This window comes from Bubalus kerabau, chromosome 2 (assembly GCF_029407905.1).
Source record: "Bubalus kerabau isolate K-KA32 ecotype Philippines breed swamp buffalo chromosome 2, PCC_UOA_SB_1v2, whole genome shotgun sequence".
Taxonomy (NCBI): domain Eukaryota; kingdom Metazoa; phylum Chordata; class Mammalia; order Artiodactyla; family Bovidae; genus Bubalus; species Bubalus kerabau.
Genome location: NC_073625.1, coordinates 29,340,650 through 29,360,462, shown reverse-complemented (window position 1 = coordinate 29,360,462; position 19,813 = coordinate 29,340,650). Strand labels below are relative to the sequence as shown.

General features: G+C 41.4%; 1 protein-coding gene across 2 annotated transcripts; it reads left to right on the top strand.

Annotated features, from left to right (window-relative positions):
- The first annotated feature begins 3,778 nt into the window (after positions 1 to 3,778).
- On the top strand, positions 3,779 to 19,192 carry LOC129643159 (cytochrome P450 4V2). 2 transcript variants are annotated; one of them, XM_055567337.1, is made up of 12 exons: positions 3,779 to 4,300; positions 7,647 to 7,759; positions 8,142 to 8,227; positions 9,009 to 9,199; positions 9,593 to 9,662; positions 10,947 to 11,073; positions 12,681 to 12,872; positions 14,950 to 15,052; positions 16,043 to 16,177; positions 16,272 to 16,451; positions 17,674 to 17,880; positions 17,976 to 19,192. In XM_055567337.1, the coding sequence occupies exons 1-11, from the start codon at positions 4,087 to 4,089 to the stop codon at positions 17,844 to 17,846; spliced, it is 1,584 nt and encodes a 527-aa protein (XP_055423312.1). In that variant the 5' UTR covers positions 3,779 to 4,086; the 3' UTR covers positions 17,847 to 17,880; positions 17,976 to 19,192. The 2 variants fall into 2 exon arrangements, with proteins under 2 accessions (XP_055423312.1, XP_055423310.1); XM_055567335.1 differs by having other exon boundaries at positions 17,674 to 19,192.
- Positions 19,193 to 19,813: the final 621 nt, after the last annotated feature.

Below are 19,813 nucleotides of genomic sequence, written 5' to 3'. Positions count from 1 at the left end.
TCAAGGAAGTAATAAGCACTCACATATGTTGAATGCTGTTGATAAGTCAATTTAGATAGGGTCTGAGAAATGACTTAAAGGTTTAGCTACATGGAAGATAGGGCTTCCCTCATAGCTCAGTTTGTAAGACCCTGGTTCAATTCCTGGGTCCGGAAGATCCCCTGGAGAAGGGATAGGCTACCCACTCCAGTATTCTTCCCTTGTGGCTTCCCTTGTGACTCATCGAAAAAGAGTTGCCAGTCCAGGTCTGATGCACGATACTGGATGCTTGGGGCTGTTGCACTGGGATGACCCAGAGGGATGGTATGGGGAGGGAGGAGGGAGGAGGGTTCAGGATGGGGAACACGTGTATACCTGTGGCGGATTCATGTTAATATATGGCAAAACCAATACAATATTGTAAAGTTAAAAAAAATAAAAAAGACCCACAGCTTGAAAAAAAAAAAATAAACAGCAAAAAAAAAAAAAAAAAAAAAAAAAAAGAATCTGCCTGCAATGTGAGAGACCTGGGTTCCATCCCTGGTTTGGGAAGATCCCCTGGAGAAGGAAAGGCTACCCACTCCAGTATTCTGGCCTAGAGAATTCCATGGACTGTATAGCCCATGGGGTTGCAAAGAGTCAGACACACCTGAGTGACTTAAAAAAAAAAAAAAAACATGGAAGATATTGGTGATCTTGACAAGATCTGTGCTAGGAGAATGAATGGTCAAGGCAAAACTCTGACTGCAGAGGCTTCAGGAGAGAATACAGGGAGAGGAATTGAAGATGATAGGAATTTACACTTGATGGTTTGACGTGTGTGAGTATATAGATACCATAGTTCTGTATCCAGCCAGAATTTGTTTTTCAGTCTAAAATAACCTTTTTCATATTGGGAACCATTCCAAGTGACAGAAAATTTCAGTAAATCCAAGTGTCAACGTTTACAAAGCCCTTCTGTAGTTTATAACATATTCTGGCCTACCACTTTAACTGTCAAAAGCACTTGCTGGAGAGAGTGGCAAAGACCTTCCAGGTGAGAAGGAATTCATCCTTTACTCTAGAATGAATCTTCAGGAGAGAAGGTTCACACCTTCCTACTCAGTCAGATTCATTCCGCAAGGCTGACAATCAACACAGTTACAAAGGCTGATAGTCTTGACCTTGGCAGAGCACTGTTCCCTACACAGAGGATTCTTCCACTTTATGGTGGACTCACTGTGCGCTTTGTTGCCAAGAGAGAAAGGATGGTGCTGTACATTTCTTGCAGGCCTGGCCATTTGACTGGTTTCATCTGAAATTTCAATATTCCAAGGCAATTTCAGTATTCCAAGGCAGTATGAGAGGGTCCCATCTGGTAACAAGGAAACCATAGGAAAGATGAAAGGAAACAAAACAGAAGGCTTTTATTGTGTTGCCCCTTTAAAAAAAACAAACTTCAGTGCCTCTTCCTCACTCACAAATTGTCTTCAAAATAGAAATAAAAATTTAAGCCTGGCAGTCAAGCTCTATTTCAGCTTGCTCCATGCCGCCAAATTATCTTGCTCTTGTCACTATGAGTTGACCTGTGTGCAAACAGGAGCCCCTCCACTGCCTTTAGAATCCCTCATATCCTCCCCTGGGTGGGGGCATTTCTTGGCTCACATTTGCTGCTTGCTCCTGGGATCACCCTGTTTCTCCACTTCCGAAGGCAGCACTTGTATGTAACAGTTCTTGTTTTGTCCACAGAGATTAGCAGAGAGTCAGATATATACAAACCCTGTACTTTTATATGTATAACGGACCTTGTAGTTGAGCCTTGATACATTTTTTGGAGAGATGTTAGTCATGTGGGATCTTAGTTCCCGACCAAGTAGAAGTGCAGAGTCTTAGTCACAGGGCCACCAGGAAGTTCTATCCTTGATCCTTTAGAGAGGAGGAAATCGAAGTCCAGGAAGATATACTAACAGATGCTGCAGATACACTTTTTTAAAGTCTTAAAGTAAACAATATAGACATGAATCACATAAAAGTTCAAGTTTCTTCCCCATTCCCAAATGATCAATTTGCTCAGTATTTTTCTTTCCAGATATCAGTCTAGCGGTAGAAAGAAAGAAAAACAAAGGGCTGGTGTACTGTGATGACCCAGAGGGATGTTATGGGGAGGGAGGTGGGAGGGGGTTTCAGGATTGGGAACACATGTACACCCATGGTGGATTCATGTTGATGTATGGCAAAACCAATACAATATTGTAAAGTAATTAGCCTCTAATTAAAATAAATAAATTTAAAATTAAAGAAAAAAAGTCTCCCAAAGAGGGCATTAGGTTAAATACTTGGTTCTGCGACTTGCTTATTTTTTTCACTTACTATTTCACAAACATTGTTCTATGTCAGTATATGTTGATCACTTGAAATCCAGTTAGAGAAAAGTCTTAGGTTTCCTCTGCAGGTGACTGTGAGCAAACTATACAATAGCTGCTGGAAAAACTAATCCAATTAAGCAAAGTAAAAATGCAGGATATTCTCTTTGCATCCTGCTGTTGTGTGAAAATTGTATAAATCTTAATTATGTTGAACTGGTTCATAGTGCTTTTCAGGTCTACTATATCCTTCTACTTTTCTGCCTATTAATTTTTTAGAGTTTGATATTGAAATTCCAACTAAAAATCTTTTTTTTTCCAACTAAAAATCTTAATTCGTCTAATTTTTGATATTGAAACTCCAAGTAAAAATCTTAATGTATCTACTTTAAGAGTAATTTTAATATATAGTGGAACTGAATGTAACTGTTCTTTATTTCTCACGTCTCCTGTAAATGTGTCATCACACTTTCATAATTTAAAAAAGAAAAATATGCAGGGTATTCTCAATACTTCATCTTCCTTGGCACTTTTTCTACAATTTAGGGACCTTCTGCTAGGAGAGGAACACTCCCCTCTCAGTCCCTTTTCGAGGAAGTATCAAGAGTAGAAAAGGAAAGGAGAATCAGGACTGAGCACCTGGAGAAAAGGGAGGAATTGAGAGTCAGAGAACCCAGGCCCTGGGCAGAACCGGAGGGTCCTTCTCACTGTCCTTACTTTTTCTCTGTGCGGGCTCTACGGTGTGTCGTCTTTCCCTTTTCAGCGTGCTCCCCAACTGCTGTCTCCTTATCAAATCCTCCTCTCCCAGCATCTCTTACCTTCACCGCTTTCAGAGACCCCCACCTCCATCCTCACCCACCCGCCCTTGTCTTGTTCTCTTGGGGTGCTAACTTTTCTTGGTCCCGAAAAATATTCTGAAAAATACTCTGAAAAATACTTGGATCATAGCTTGGATTACTCAACTCACCTGTGTCGCAATCATCCGCCCAATGCAGCCAGATAACTGGTGCCCCGAAGGTCGTGCCCCTAAGGCTACTCAGCATCAAAGTAGGTAGCTATCCGGGTGACCCTAACGTGGAAGCCAAGAAGCAACCCATCTCCATCCGGGCTGGCAGCCGGTCCTAGCGGAGTGCAAAGGAGCGAGGTTAGATACCCAGCCGCGAGCGAAAAATGAGCTCCAGAGGTTGAGCTTCAAACCAGATGCTTTTTTTTTTTTTTTTTTTTTTCCATTTTAAAACATCCAGCTTGCTATACCCTGAAGTTGTCCGGGACCCAGCAGCTGCTGGGTATAACCCACGCAGCCCCCAGCCCCTGGACGCCTCTCCATCACTACACCGCTTGCTTCCACTCCACCTTCATTATCCTCCAGTCTCCACCCACTAACGTGCCTCCGTTTACACCCGCGCAGCCTATTGAGCGCTCTAGCCGCTTTCCGAACTTTCGTTTTCCGCTGGAAGCACAACAGAGGCCGGTGCGCGTTACGAAGGCTTTGACCCCTCATAACAAGCCCGGCCGGGCGTCGTCGGCTCGGAGACCAGAGTGGGAGCCAGACGGGTGCTCACCCCCTCCACCGGCCGGAGGGGGCAAGTGACCTGGCCCGGCGCGCCCCTTCCTGCGGCTCGGCTCCGACCGCCCGCAGGCCAGGAACTCCTCCCAGCGCCCGCGCACTTGACCTCGGGGGGCTGGACAGCGCCAGCCGCCCGCAGCATCCCGCCCTGCGGTCCCCGCGGTCTCGGCGCCGGTGCACAGCGGCCCCGCGGGCGCGATGCTGGCGCCGTGGTTGCTGAGCGTCGGGCCGAAGCTGCTGGTCTGGGGCGGGCTGTGCGCCGTCTCTCTGGCAGGCGCCACCCTCACCCTGAACCTCCTGCAGATGGTGGCGAGCTACGCGCGGAAATGGCGTCAGATGCGTCCCGTCCCGACCATTGGGGACCCCTACCCCTTGGTGGGACACGCGCTGATGTTGAAGCCGGACGCAAGAGGTAAGGGCGCCGGCCGCGTCCCCATCCGAGGGCCCGGGCTTCCAGCACGCGCCGCCCGCCGGCCCTCGAGCATGTAGTCTGGACACTGAAGTGCCCGGCCTGCTGACTCCGGGAGAGAGAGAATTTGTCACCCACTCATTAGAAGACGGGTTCCCAATTCTATCCAGGTTCCCTGTGACACCTGGCAACATTGCATTTGCATTTGGTCCAAATGAACTTTTTCTGCCTGTGCAGCACAGATCACAAGCTTTCTAAGCTCTTGTCCTGCTTTTCTGCTGCTGCTTTTTCCACCTCGTAGCTGCGCCTACACCTCAGAACACTGCTGCCTTTGCTTCTGTCTGGGCTTTTAAAGCCTTTAAGGGCAGAAACTTCCCTGTGCCTGCGTGCTAAGTAGCTTCAGAGGTGTTCCACTCTTTGTGGCCCCATGGGCGGTAGCCCTCCAGGCTCCTCTGTCCATGGGATTCTCCAAGCAAGAATACTGGAGTGGGTGGCCATGCCCTTCTCCAGGGGATCTTCCCAACCCAGGAATGGAACCCAGGTCCCTTACATCTCCTGCATTAGCAGGTGGGTTCTTTACCACTGGCACCACCTGGAACAAGATAAATCCCTTAGAACACAGAAGTCTCTGTTTGTCTCTCTCTCTCAAAAGGCACTTGAGGTTCTTCCCTATCCAGACATCACAAGACTTGACCACAACTTTGATTCCTTCTTGACTTTCATATTTTAGCCCTTTTAAGGAGGTTATGTAATAACAAAACATATGGCCAGGCCTTCTTGAAAACTCATGCAGGAAGTTTCAAAATTCTTATTTAAGAGTGAATTTATTTTTATTGAGATCGTCTTTTTGAAGAGAGAGATTTATAGTGTTTTGTTGATGGAAAAGATTGCTTTAAGCTAGAAAAGTCTCAGAAGTATCTGAGATTTGGAGTCCTCCATTAGGGAGGATGAATTATTAACAGATATGAGCACTTTATTTTCAGGGCTTCCCAGGTAGCGCAAGTAGTAAAGAATCTGCCTGCCAATGCAGGAGACCCAAGAAACTGGGGTTCAAAGGGACTGGGGTTCGATCCCTGGGTTGGGAAGATCCCCTGGAGGAGGAAATGGCAACCCAGTCTAGTATGCTTGCCTGGAAAAAAATCCCATGGACGGATGAGCCTAGTGGGCTACAGTCCATGGGGTCGCAAAGAGTCAAACACAACTGATGAACACACATACTTTATTTCATAGGGGTATAAATTGAATTACCCAGAGCTGAAAAGATTTGCTCAATATGACATGCTTTAAAATAAGTCAGGGACCAGAACCCAATTCCCCCTCCAATTAATTGTAAATACTAGTGGTTTTACAGGCTGAAGATTAACTGCAATGCTTGAAGGATTATTTTCCTTTGTTTTCCCAAGCAAAACAATACTGTCATCTTAAACTCACAAGAATACCACGAGGCCTTGTGGGAGAGTGTTTACCAAAATACTGAACGTATTTTAGGGCAGAAGAAATCCAAGTAGACGTTTCACCATCCAAACATCAAAGTGACTAACATCACAAGTGATCCAACAACACATTTATTTATATCAAAACCACATTTGTAAAGTCATCTTGAAAGTGTTAGTTGCTCAGTCATGTCCGACTCTTTGTGACCCCATGGACTGTAGCCCACCAGGCTCCTCTGTCGTTGGGATTCTCCAGGCAAGAATACTGGGTAGCCCTTCCCTTCTCCAGGGGATCTTTCCCACCCAGGATTGAACCCAAGTCTCCTGCATTGCAAACAGATTCTTTACCATCTAAGCTACGAGAAAAGTCCCTAATACTTAAAAGCTGAGCTAACTTCCCTTTCTATCCTAAGGCTTTATAATATTAAACAAAAAAGTTATGTAAAAATATAAGTACATGCTTAAGAAAAAAAGAAACCACTCTAACTTAGAGTTTTAAACAACTTCCCAAAATCAAACAACTTGGTTCCAAAGCTGGAAATTGAGCCAAGGTTTGCCTGATGCCAAAATCCAGTATTTATATGCCAGATTAAAATGGTCCTTTATGAAAGGCAGTACGCTGTCATTCTCTTTACTCAGAAAGTAATTCCAAAGACAACTCGCAGTTTGTTTTAAAATAGGTCTTATTCAGTGGAGATTTCAATTAGAAAAATTCTCAAAAAGAACATGAGACTTCTTAAGCATACTGTTTCTTTAGTGGGGATGGGAAGGTCTATATTTTTACATAACTTTTTTGTTTAATATTATAAACTTGTAGTATCACGGGCTTCCTTGGTGGCGACTCAGATGGTAAAGCGTCTACCTACAATTTGGGAGACCCGGGTTCAATCCCTGGATTGGGAAGATCTCCTGGAGAAGGAAATGGCAACCCACTCCAGTATTCTTGCCTGGAAAATCCCATGGATGGAGGAACCTGGTGGGCTATAGTCCATGGGGTCCCAAAGAGTCGGACACGACTGAGTGACTTCATTTTCACTTTGTAGTAGTACAGAGTAATTTTAAGGATTAAATGTAATGCATGTAGTTTCTAGAACACTGTCCAAACTTGGTTCAAATAAGCTCTTTAAGATTGTCAATCATCCGTTTATCGAGGCCCTGCTTTGTGCTCAGTGCTGAGCTCAACAAAACTGGGGATTTCAGAATATTCTGCAAAATAGTTCCTGTCCTCGGCGTCTCATCTCACATGGAGGCTGTGCCTTACATTTTGTGGCTGTCTTCCCATGAGCCTCTTGAACTCTACTAGACTCTTGCTTTTGCTTCTGTGTCAGTACTTGTCTTCCTCAGCGGCTACCTGCTATTGGACCTGATACCTTCAAACCAGATTCAGACTTCCCTGTCTCCTCTGTCAGATCAGACTGAGGCAGGCAGTGTATCAGCATGAAGCAACCCAAGCGCCCATCCCTGGATGAATGGATAAAGAAAATGTCACACACACACAGCAATATTACTCAGTCATAAAAAGAAGGATATACTGCCATTTGTAAAAACATGGATGAAACTTGAGGCCGTGAATGCTAAATGAAATGTCCGACAAAGAAGATAAGTGTGTGATCTCACTTCTCTGTGGAATCTAAAATAACATAAGGAACTTATTACAAAATTCTTGTCTTTTTTTAAAAAAAAGTATTGGAGTAGAGTTGATTCAGAATGTTACATTAGTTTCAGGTATACAACAAAGTGAATCAGTTATACATTTTATATGTGTGTGTGTTTTTATATATATATATCCTTTTTTAGATTCTTTTCTCATATAGGTCATTACAGAGTTTTAAGTAGAGTTTCCTGCGCTCTACAGTAGATCCTTGTTAGACAGAATTCTTGTCTTGATTGATTTTAAGGTTAAATATTTCTCCTAGATTTTTTTCAGCAGATAGTTGATGGCACTGAAGAATACCGACACCTGCCACTGCTGAAACTCTGGCTCGGGCCCGTGCCTCTCGTGATCCTTTATAATGCAGAAACTGTGGAAGTGAGTATGTGGCAAATATGGTCCATATTCCACTGTCTGTTTGATGGTGTGGGAATCTCATTAGATGTGGTCATTCTCCACATTCACCTGCCTCCCCCCATCTCCCTCAGTAAATTCTCTATTCAGTTCCTAGTTGGTGGCAGAAACCAGGAATCATCTTGGGTGTTTTCTTTCAATTCCATTTAGTCCTCGAGACTGAATGACAGTTATATGTTCAAAACTCTTAATTGAATTTCTTTGAGGCACAGGAATAAAAATGAATCACAGAGAAATAACAATTATGAAATCTTGTTTTAAAAAGTAGTTGTGTTCTAGCCAGATGTTCTTGTAATTGATATCGTTTTGATGTCTATATCTCTCTTTTTTTTTCTCTCTTTTTGAGGTAATTTTAAACAGTTCAAAGCACATTGAAAAATCCTATATGTACAAGTTCTTAGAACCGTGGCTTGGACTAGGACTTCTTACAAGGTATGTCAGTGGAAATTTGTAAAGCTGTCTTATAGAAACAGTTTCTTCTCTGGGTAACTTGTTATTTCAGGAACTGACCCAAAGTATTCTTCCAATAACAAGACTGAGCTCTCGAGAATTATGGGAGCAGGCAGAAGGAAGAGTCTAGTTAACAATCGGCCTTTCATTGACAGGAGTCCTGGGTATATGGTAATATCCAGGCACTGTATTTAATAGTGATAATCACTAGTGTTCCAAGAACAATGAGGAGGTATTGATATATGAATGGAGTAAAGCAAAGGATAGTTTGGAGGAGGGAAATCTTGAAAATATAATGAAAAAGCAGTCACATCCCCCCCAGAGAAGTATATCAAGCATAGGGACCTCAATTCTTGATTCAGAAACAGGACTCCAGAAAGACAGGACCCTTGTGGGGACTTTAGATAATTCAAAGATAATAGAGATTAAAGTAAATCATGGAGCAGTGGATCATCTGAGGACCATGGTATTGACAAAAGGGAGAAAAATTCTAATCTTTAGAACCTCAGAACTTAGAAGTATAGGAAAAATTTTAATTGTTTCCATTTTTAATAAATGCCCTTGTAAATATTAGTAATATAGAACAATATCCAAAATATTCACATTCTGTAGCTATACATGAGTCTTTGTCATTCTGATCAAAGCAATCGAGAATCTACAGAATAAGCTATTTCAGGAGAACTTGGTGACTTGACTATATTTATATTTTATCTGTTTCAGATGTTGCTTCTTTTTTCTTTGTAACCATGTATTGTATTTCTAGTACTGGAAACAAATGGCGCTCTAGGAGAAAAATGTTAACACCCACTTTCCATTTTACAATTCTGGAGGATTTCTTAGATGTCATGAATGAACAAGCAAATATATTGGTTACTAAGCTTGAAAAGCATGTTAACCAAGAAGCGTTTAACTGCTTTTTTTACATCACTCTTTGTACCTTAGATATAATCTGTGGTAAGTCTCGCTGATTTATTTTTAAAGTTAGGCTGTAAAGAAAATGGCCCAAATAGAAAATAACAGTTCATGGTGTATGTGGAGGGGGGCCATTTAGAAGGGATTTGGGGTTCATCTGGATAACCTAAATTAGGTTAGCCTCCTGAGAAGCAGTGGCCATTCACAGGACTTCAAACCCAGCAGTTACAGAGCCAATACGACCAGAAGGTCAGAGGGAAGGAAGGGTAGGAGCTGGGAGGAAGAGAAGCAGAAGATTCGAGAGAAAAGGGAAAAGAAGAATTCTGCAATATATCAGAACAGGACATAATGTCTTTTTTTAAAATGTCTGACACTGGAAAATGTACCCAAGATGTGTGCGTGAATTGAATGGTTACTTCTCACTCTATTTTACAGAAACAGCTATGGGAAAGAACATTGGTGCTCAAAGCAATGATGATTCCGAGTATGTTCGAGCCGTTTATAGGTAAATGAAATCCTTTCAATTATTTCTAAAACTGTTATTGATTAGGGCTTTAAAAATTATTGCTAATCACTTCTGTCTATATTGTATCTTTTTCATCATTTCAAAATGAAACATTATACTAAAAATCAACCTAATCATTAAAGCATGTATTTCAATAGTAGAGGAAGAGTTGTGTAAATTATAGCACATTCGGATTACGCAGTAATTTTAAACGACTATTTTATATACAGAGAGATTATATTATGATGCTAAGTTGAAGAGAAAGATAGACATTTTCATGGAAAAAATGAGAAGATACTACATCAAAATGTTAGCTGTGTTTATTGTTGTATGTGTGCTTCTTTTTCTTAATGTGTTTTATTTTTATTGTGGTTCACTCTCCTTTCCTATATTTTCTACCCTTGAGTATGTATTATTTCTTAATAGAAATAATCAACTTTACTTTTAAAATTGCTCATGATTATTAAGAGGCAGTACCAGGATCTGATTCAACATATCCTATGTTTAATCCATGGCGCCTTTCACTTAATCTTATTAATTGTTGAGCATCTAACCTGCCATTCACTGCACAAGGTACTGACTAGTTTTATACGGGCACACAAAACAGTAACAGGGGAGACAGGCATTGAAGCAGCTGACTATAACCTTATAAATTATGATAATGACTTGGAAAGAAAAGATCAAGTTGATGCGAGAGGGGACACAGGGATAAATTTTACAGATTGAGTGGCCGTGAAAGGTCCTTTCTGTGGAATTGGCATCTAAGCTGGTCACAAAGGAGGAGGCTGTGTAGGTCTTTCTGCTTTTCACTGGAAATGCTGAGGGTGGGGCTCGTGACAGCTCTGTGACAGATGGGGATTGATGAGCACTTTTCCGTGGAAGAGGGAAGTCATTTGTTTTGTTAGCACTGCAGAGGAGTGAGCAAGTGAATGAGTGGTCATTAAAAAGAGGCAGATTTCATATGATCTTGTGGTGCAAGAGCCATGCATGGCCTGGGGAGGGCAAGAGCTCTCCCTGGAGAAGAAGCAGCAGAGATCAGATGGCCATCTGGTCAGAATGTTTTATAATGGATTCTTCGTTCCTCTCAAGAACGCATTCAATGTTTAAGCTTCCCTGGATAGTCCATGCCTTCATGTTGATGGTAAAGCTTGGAGTTCTCAATAGCCTCTAAGACGAATCATTGCCGTTCCCCAAATCACCCATGCTGAGACGGGGCATCACATCAGGGCTCAAGAAATACACATTCTCAGTACGTCAGCTGATGTGTTTTTATCCTGTTTATAGAATGAGTGATTCGATACATCAAAGAATGAAGACGCCCTGGCTCTGGCTTGACCTTATATTCTATATGTTTAAAAATGGACGAGAACACAGAAGGAGCCTAAAGATTGTACATGATTTTACCAACAATGTAAGCCCTCGATTTTTTTTTTACTTGTGATAAAACATACTCAACATAAAGTTTACTATTAAGTGCATTCACGATGTTGTGAACCATCGCCACTCTCCACTTCCAGATCTTTACAAGTCCAAGATTTTTATGTTGTATTACCATAGTCTGGAACCTGTGTCTCATAAAAGGTGAATACTAATGGGAAAAAGTAGACAGCAAGATTGCATCTTAACTCTGTATTAGCATTATGTGTGTGGTTACTGGCAGGAGATGTTGGATGAATGAAGTTTTAGATCAAGGTGGCCACAATGGAAGACAGAGTAATCTCCATTACTGGGTGGTGGGAGAATGACCAACAGTTTGTATCTTTTAACTATAATTAATTATTTCCTCAAATTACATGCATTACTATCAATGCCAATAATTAATGAACTGCAAATTGGATGAATGATACTATTTACTTAATAAACATTGAAAATTGCATACTGAGTGCCAGGCACTAGGGGTTTCCCCAAGGATGAAGAGAAATATGATGTTTTGTCACCAAAGAACTTAGGATCCATTCATTCAGACCACTTAGCAGCAGGTTTGGTCAATTGCTTGATAGGAGGAGAAAGTTGACATACATGACCAAATTAAATTTATGGGCTTTAGTTCTTTTATTCACTCAGAAAAGATCTAATGAACGTCCTTAAATGCCAGGCAGTGCTCTGAAAGTTAAAGTGAAAGTCACTCAGTTATGTCCAACTCTTTGCAACCCCATGGACTATACAGTCCATGGAATTCTCCAGGCCAGAATACTGGAGCGGGTAGCCTTTCCCTTCTCCAGGCGATCTTCCCAACCCAAGGATCAAACCCAGGTCTCCCACATTTCAGGTGGATTCTTTACCAAATGAGCTATCAGGGAAGGGTTGCAATTAACATCAGTGAACAAAGACAGATTTGCTGCCATGGGGATGCTATATTTGAGGTATGCATTATATTATACAGCAAGTATAATATAATGTCAGGGAGGTGAGTGAAATGGAGAAAAATAGAGTTGGGAAGATAGTGCTGGAGACCAGGGTAGCAGTGATCTGGGAAGGTCTTTCTGATGGTGTGCAGAGGGGACAGACCTTAAAGAAGGAGGGAGCCAGCCACACTGGTGTCTGAAGAGAGAGACTTCCAGGCAACAGGAACAGCAAGCACACCAGGTGATGTCACCTGTGAACTAGCTGTTTCTTTTCTCCAATCCAACCAGTAATGAGAGCGATCCATAATTAGCCTCTTATATAATGACTGCATTCTCTTCACCACCCAAGCTTTTTCTCATTAGCTCATTCAAATCTCTAGGGCACCATTTAGGGGATTACCAGGTCTATTCCATGTTAGAAGGATGGCACTTGAATATGCTGAATTTGTCTGATGTTAAATTTGTTTTTAAAAGTCTTATCAAATAATGTCCTAAAATGTTAACAGGAAGCTTTATCTATATTTTCCACAATAGTCTAAGTTATTCTTGAGTCAGAATAGGAAAGGTTTAGGAAAAAAAAAATCCATGAAAGAAACTAGTATATTTTCATGGGAAAATGTATTTTGGGGCTATATCAAACTCCACACAAGAGCATATTATTTAAATCATACAGGTCATCACTGAACGGGCCAATGAAATGAAGAGACATGAAGAAGGTACGAGTAACGACAAAGAGAAGGACTTTCCTCCACGCAAAACTAAATGCAGGGCTTTTCTTGACTTGCTTTTAAATGTGACTGATGACCAAGGGAACAAGCTGAGTCATGAAGATATAAGAGAAGAAGTCGACACCTTTATGTTTGAGGTATTTTATCTTGTCACATCATTTTTGGGTATCATTTTAAAAATTCCAAAAAAAAATTTTGAATCTTTAGCATTATTTTTAAAAGTTTATTCGTTTTAAAATAGCCTCATATAACTGAGGATGAGTCACTAAATTACAACTAGAAATTACAAAAGAACCTGATTAAGTTATCAAATCAACTTCCTTCTTAAGAAAAAAGCCTTTGACTTGTGGTGAGTAAAGCAGTTTTCTCAGGATAACCTAAAACCCATCAGACTTTTCCAAGTAGAAAAGCAGCCAGAAATTTCTCAGTTCCCTGTATTGCTTCATGCTTAAAAAAAAAACAAAAACTCTGAAACCCACAAGTCTGTCTTTTCACTACCTCCTTTTTGAAGTTCTAGCAAATGAACTCCTGCTATGAGCTGCCCAAACTAAAGAAGATGAGCAAGAGCCCTCTGATAGCGAATTGAACTAGTTTGTGGATTCTAAAGGGATTTCTGGGCTTCACATCATTAAAAGAAAGTTGTGGTTTTTACAAAAGGTAATTCTAGTGTTATTAAATATTACAAAGAATGAATCGTTCAGTGGATGGATAGCCAAATAAAGATGAAGAAATGTTTTAAAAAGCACCACGTGGTAATATCCCGGAAGTGGAGGAAGGTGAAGCGCATGGGTGGTTTAGCATGGCTCAGTGCAGGCCACCCCTGGGTGGGACGAGCCGCCCTGCCTGCAGGCGTCTGGGGGCGCAGTGTAGGAAAGCAGGCTGAGTGTCCCTAGACCTGAGTTCTCCTTCTGGCTCTCTCCTGATTAGCCTTATGAGATGCTTGCCTGTCACCCCAGATCCTTGTCACAGCTTCCCTATGCTCAGCAGGCATCTCTTGTTTGGATCAGGCTTCCACTTACAAATTCAAGAGCAGTTATTAAGAATTATTTAGCAAGAGCACTTCCTTCTGTGGCTTTGGTAAACAGCTGAGTGAAAGGGGCCAGATCTTGTCTGGAGTTCAGGGTGGCGTCCGTGAAGGTACCGCAGGCTGGAGAAGAGGCCAGGACACCAATATCAGAGACTCCAAAAATACATGTTTTATAAAATTGCAGAATAAGCCTCAAACAATTCAATTTAGAGGCTTCCTTGGTGGCTCCGTGGTAGAGAATCCGCCTGCCAATGCAGGAGACACAGGTTTGATCCCTGGGTTGGAAAGATGCCCTAGGAAAGAAGTGGCAACCCACTCAGTGCTCTTGCCTGGGAAATCCATCGACAGAGGAACTTGATGGGCTACAGTCCATGGGGTCACAAAGAGTCAGACACAACTGAGCGACTAAACAACAGCAACGACAAATTCAACTGAGAAGCTGTTTTAAGAAGCAGGTGCTTTGGAGATTTCTGCCCAGAGAAAGAAAAATGACAATTATCACTTGTGTTGCATAGCGAAAATGGAAAAGTAAGAACTTCCACAAAGGAATAATTTTGTCTTTAGTGCCCCCTGAAAGTCTTATTCATAGAGCTATACTATTATTATTGATTTTCCAAATAATTTTTTTTTTTTCTGAAGAACTCAGGTAAACAATTTTGGGATCTGTTTTTAATCTCTAAAATGTAAACAGTGGTATCAAGTATTTCACGGAGTTTTTCTGAAGAACAAGTTAGTTTCTGCAAAGTACTTAGTATTTTGCCTAAAGCTCAGCCAGGAGGGGATGCATCAACTTCTGGATGTGGAAGATGTTACTCAGAACCACACATAGACTCCTGGCCTCCAAGGTCCACAGGTAAAACCCACCTTACAAAGGCTAGGAGGTGGAGGAGTACAGGTCTGGCAGATTGGCTCATGAAAGTCAGAGATTTCCCCCTTAAAAACAGTCTAGAGCACCTTGTCCCCTTCTCACCACATATGCAACCTTGTGTGGTGTTGAAATGCCTCTCTAAGCATGAATCTCCCCTTTGAAGGGACTGTTTTGTTTCTTATCGAGGTGAAATGCTGCACCCAGTTAATTTATTATGTTTGGAGTCACGGTGCAGCTGGCAGATCCAGACAGTTCAAAATGGAGTTCTCTCTTCTAATCTTCACCATACGACTCTGCTATTTTTTCCTTGCATTTGTAGGGCCATGATACGACTGCAGCTGCAATAAACTGGTCCTTGTATCTATTGGGTTGGTATCCAGAAGTCCAGCAGAAAGTGGACAGTGAGCTGGAAGAAGTGTTTGGTATGTTCAGTGCCTTCGCTGGTTACCCCATGGGCACCATGGCCACCGAAGCAAGAATTGTTCTCGCTCAGGAAGGGTATGCAGTAGGATCTGTTCTAAAGGTACCACACTGAGCAGGAAGGCTACCATGTGGGGTCCCTTCCAATGCCAGTTTTCTTAGCAAGGCCTGGTTAAGAATGTAGGCATTTGCTACGTGCTTGGCATGTGAGGCACAGATAAATGTTAGGATCCTCGGGCATCTCACTGCTTAATAGATGAAGCAGGTGTACATGCAACAGCGCTGAGTCATGGGGTCAAGGCAACCTGTTTCATCCCGCCTCGCATCTGGCCACGAATGAGAGAAAAGACGCATTAAGCTGCTAGGATGTACATTTCTATTACACAGCCAGCAATCTACGGGCTGACGCCAGCAGTGATGTCTTCAGATTCCCAGCACCACAAAAGCAAACCCTGTCTCATTACTTGGCCACTCTCCTCTCTTCCCTCAGACCCTGGAATTCTCTAATTTACAGTCTGTTTCTAATGGGACTTACTACCTGTTCTGGGTACTTCCTGGGCTTCTCAGGTGGCTCAGTGGTAAAGAATCCACCTGCCAATGCAGGAGATGTGGGTTGGATCCCTGGGTCAGGAAGATCCCCAGAGAAGGAAACAGCCACCCCTTGCAGTATTCTTGCCTGGGAAATTCCACAGACAGAGGAGCCTGGTGGGCTACAGTGCATTGGGTCGCACATGAGTCAGACATGACTTAGCAACTAAACAACAGAATACTTCCTATAAATGGAATCCTACAAATATGTGATTGTTGGTGTCTGGTTTCTTTCACTAAATAGATCTCATTTTTTTTTTTTTGATTGTGGATGATATTAGAGATTCTACTTTAGCTGTAGATATTTAACATTCAGTGTTTTGATGTGTATTCTTCATCAATGTCCCATCTCCCAGGCTCAAATAATTATTTCATTGTTATTCTGTGTATTCTGTTAAAACCAGGGAAGTCTGACCGTCCTGTTACCCTAGAAGACCTGAAGAAACTTAAATATCTGGACTGTGTTATTAAGGAGAGCCTTCGCCTTTTCCCGTCTGTTCCTTTCTTTGCCCGTAATCTTAGTGAAGACTGTGAAGTTGGTAAAGATTGTATAATTTGAATAGGAGGGAGAGTGGGTTATTTTTATGGTCTGTCTTGCTCCATCCTCATGGCCTATTGACTACTTCTTGACAGCGGGTTACAAAATCGTGCAAGGCTCTCAAGTAATCATCATGCCCTACGCACTGCATAGAGATCCAAGGTACTTCCCGGATCCTGAGGAATTCAAGCCAGAACGGTTCTTTCCTGAGAATTTGAAAGGACGTCATACATACGCATATGTGCCCTTCTCTGCAGGCCCCCGGAACTGTATAGGTCTGTATCCATCAGAACTGGTTTCACCTTTCAGGTTGGCAGAGCGGTAGTGGTTTTCTTACAAAAATTTCTTGAGATATAGCATCCCATAGGCAACTGTCTTTTAACAAAACTGACTTCCTTTTCCTTCCCCTTTGCTACACATTATTGTTTTAAAATGTGACTGTCATAAAGTTTATTAGTTTTCTTGTGCAGCCATAACAAAGTACCCTACACTGGGTGCTTAAACCACAGGAATTTATTTTCTCCCAATTCTGGAGGCTAAAAGTCCAAGATCAAGGTGACAACAGAATTAATAATAAGCCTCTCCTTAGCTTACTGGATCCATGCTGCTCTTCTCCCTGCATCCCTACATGGCCTCTGTGTGTGTGTTCTAATCTTTCCTTTCCATAAAGATACCAGTCACATTTTATTAGGATTCACCCATCTGACCATTTTAATTACTTCTTTAAACATCCTGTCTCCAAACACAGTCATATAGTCATATTCTGAGATACTGAGTTTTAAGATTTATGAATCTTAAAAAAAAAAAAAAAGCTATGAATTTGGGGGATCAGGGCACAATTTAGCCCATAATATAAAGCATAATTCTTTCCTTGGTAGACGTTGACAATATTGTAGCTTTTAGATGAAAAAAGAATATACTTCATATGGTAGAAAACTTATGTATAATGATTCGTTATATTTAATTTCTGTTTGTTGCTTTTAAGAACTTCATTTTGGAAAACGAAAACACAAAACACCCTAAGGCCAGCTGAAGTGCTTAAACAAAGTGAATGCACATCACCAAGCATTATAAACATGTTCAGCTTCAGAATCTCTAGCATTTTATCATTTATGCAAATACAGGCATTCATATAATAAGACCAGATTTAAATGGGTGAGTCTGAAGCTTATTTGGTGACTCTGTAGTAAATTAAATTAAAGGCTCAATAAGAAAGTAATCTAGAGTAGTGATTCTCAGGCTTGAATGAGCCCAGGATTCGTTTAGGCTTTTGCTAAAATATAAATTCCTGTTCCATCCCAGCCGTTCAGATGTACTGGTGGGAGAAGGAAAGGGCACTCAAGAATCTTCATTTTTAACAAGCATCCCAAGTGATTCTGATTCTCCCAGGGCCCATCACAAAAACATAAAATTGTTTGCTTCCTCTGATTAGACTTCTGATTTCTCACATTTAAGGTATATCTATTTAATGATGTTGGTATTTACTTTAATTTGAAGGTCAAAAGTTTGCCATAATGGAAGAAAAGACCATTCTTTCCTGCATCCTGAGGCACTTTTGGGTAGAATCCAACCAAAAAAGAGAAGAACTTGGTCTAGCAGGAGAGCTCATTCTTCGTCCAAGTAACGGCATCTGGATCAAGTTGAAGAGGAAAAACACAGATGAATCCTAACTGTATTACTGGGTTATGCTCTTATCATAAAAAGGTCTTTCTTTAAAGGGAACTTTTCATTTACAGTTTGTAGATCATGGATTCAGTATTCTTAATCCCTCAATTTAATTTTTTTCTTGTCCCACTTAGCTTGGATCAAGTCTACCAAAAGCAAGAGTTTCCATATCTTCATCACCATCATAGCTTTGACTCCTGGTCTTGATCCCAAGATAAATTAACTAATGACCGTACACAAATGAACATATAAAAACTTCTCCACAGAAGGATCCACAGGCCAATTCCATTCCAATCAACAGACCCAAAAGATACAATTTAAATGAAGTTCTAGAATATTTTTAAGATGTTCTTATTGACTCAGGAATAAATATTTGCATGTACACATACATTTGTTCAAAAAGGCTGTGTAATTAAGTACTATGACTTAAGGAGCTTAAATTTCAAGAATTGTATCAGTGGCATCAGTTTTGAGGAGAATAATCCTTATGATAGTTTTCAAAGATTTAATCATGTACAGTGGATCATTTAAAAGTTCACTCACAGGTTCTGTTCCTCTTTCCCTTTGGAGTGTGTACTTATAGCTTTCCTTTCATTTTTTCAGAGCATCACAATTACCTTTCTATATTGTATATTATTGGGAGAGATTCCTCCTGGTAATCTCCTGTCCCTCCCCATGCCTCAGGGAATTGATTGGGAGCTCTAAGGCTTTGGAAGGTCTAAGGACCTTAGAGATTTTCTAGTTATGCAGTGACCTCTCCCTGTCTACAGGTTCTGAATCCATGGATTCAACCAAGGACTGATAGAAATTATTTGAAAAAACAATTCCAGAAAGCCAAACTATTTACAAAGCATTTACGTTGTATTCACAACTATTTATATAGCAGTTACATTGTATTCTGGTGGCTCAGAGGTTAAAGCGTCTTCCTGCAATGCAGGAGACCTGGGTTCGATCCCTGGCTCGGGAAGATCCCCTGGAGAAGGAAATGGCAACCCACTCCAGTATTCTTGCCTGGAGAATCCCATGGACAGAGGAGCCCGGTGGGCTACAGTCCACGGGGTCACAAAGAGTCGGACACGACTGAGTGACTTCACTCACTTCACTACATTGTATTAGGTATTGTAAGTAATCTAGAGATGATTTAAAGTATAGAGTTGGATGTGCAGATCCATGTGCAAATGCTACACTATTTTGTGTAAGGGACTTGAGCATCCATAGATTAGTGTGGGGGGCCTGGGACCAATCCCTCGTGGATACCGAGGGGTACTCCGTCTTAATAGAACAGGCTGAGTTCAGGGGAAAGTAAGTCCCAAAGCCACGCTGCTAGTGGGTGATGATAAAGCTGGCAATGGAGATCTTTAAGTCTCTCCACTCCCAATATGGTGGCACTTCCACAATAGGATCTGGCTCCGTGGCCCGTGTCTAGATATGTTATTAGAATGTAGATGTTCTGCCTCTGATTTTGGCATAGTTCCTCTTCCATTATTAAAGAAAAAGAGAAGCCATTCATCTAGATTAAGTATCCCAATCACATCTCACTTAGTATAGGGTTAGACTTGTAGTAAATTGAATCCTCCAGGACATACCTGTCAAGCTGATAACAGACACCTGTTCCCCAAATTTTAATGCCATAGACAACATCTCTAGTCCCTCACTCAGTGACTTTTAGAAACTTCTTTTAAGAAATAATTTTAATAAAAATTGTTTCTTCAATTTTCCAAGACAATAACTGATAGAAACAACAAGAAGATACATGATGTATTCTTCAATGGATATCAAAGAAAGAGGTTACAAAACCAAAGCCGCTTGGGAAGCATCACAGGCTGTGGTACTAAGGACAGGGTCAGCAGATCTACCCACTTTCATATCCCCAATGTGGACCACCCAGCCCCTAAGCTGAGCAGAAAAAGTCAAGAACATATATGATATAAAGACAAGATTTCCATCTTATGGTTAACCTTCTTACTTAAAA

Bases quoted from the DNA above. Each gene is read 5' to 3' on its own strand.
- LOC129643159 (XM_055567337.1), top strand. From the start codon at position 4,087: ATGCTGGCGCCGTGGTTGCTGAGCGTCGGGCCGAAGCTGCTGGTCTGG. The intron at 11,074-12,680 runs GTAAGCCCTCGA...TAAATCATACAG, and splicing joins TACATGATTTTACCAACAAT to GTCATCACTGAACGGGCCAA. The intron at 16,178-16,271 runs GTAAAGATTGTA...ACTTCTTGACAG, and splicing joins TAGTGAAGACTGTGAAGTTG to CGGGTTACAAAATCGTGCAA.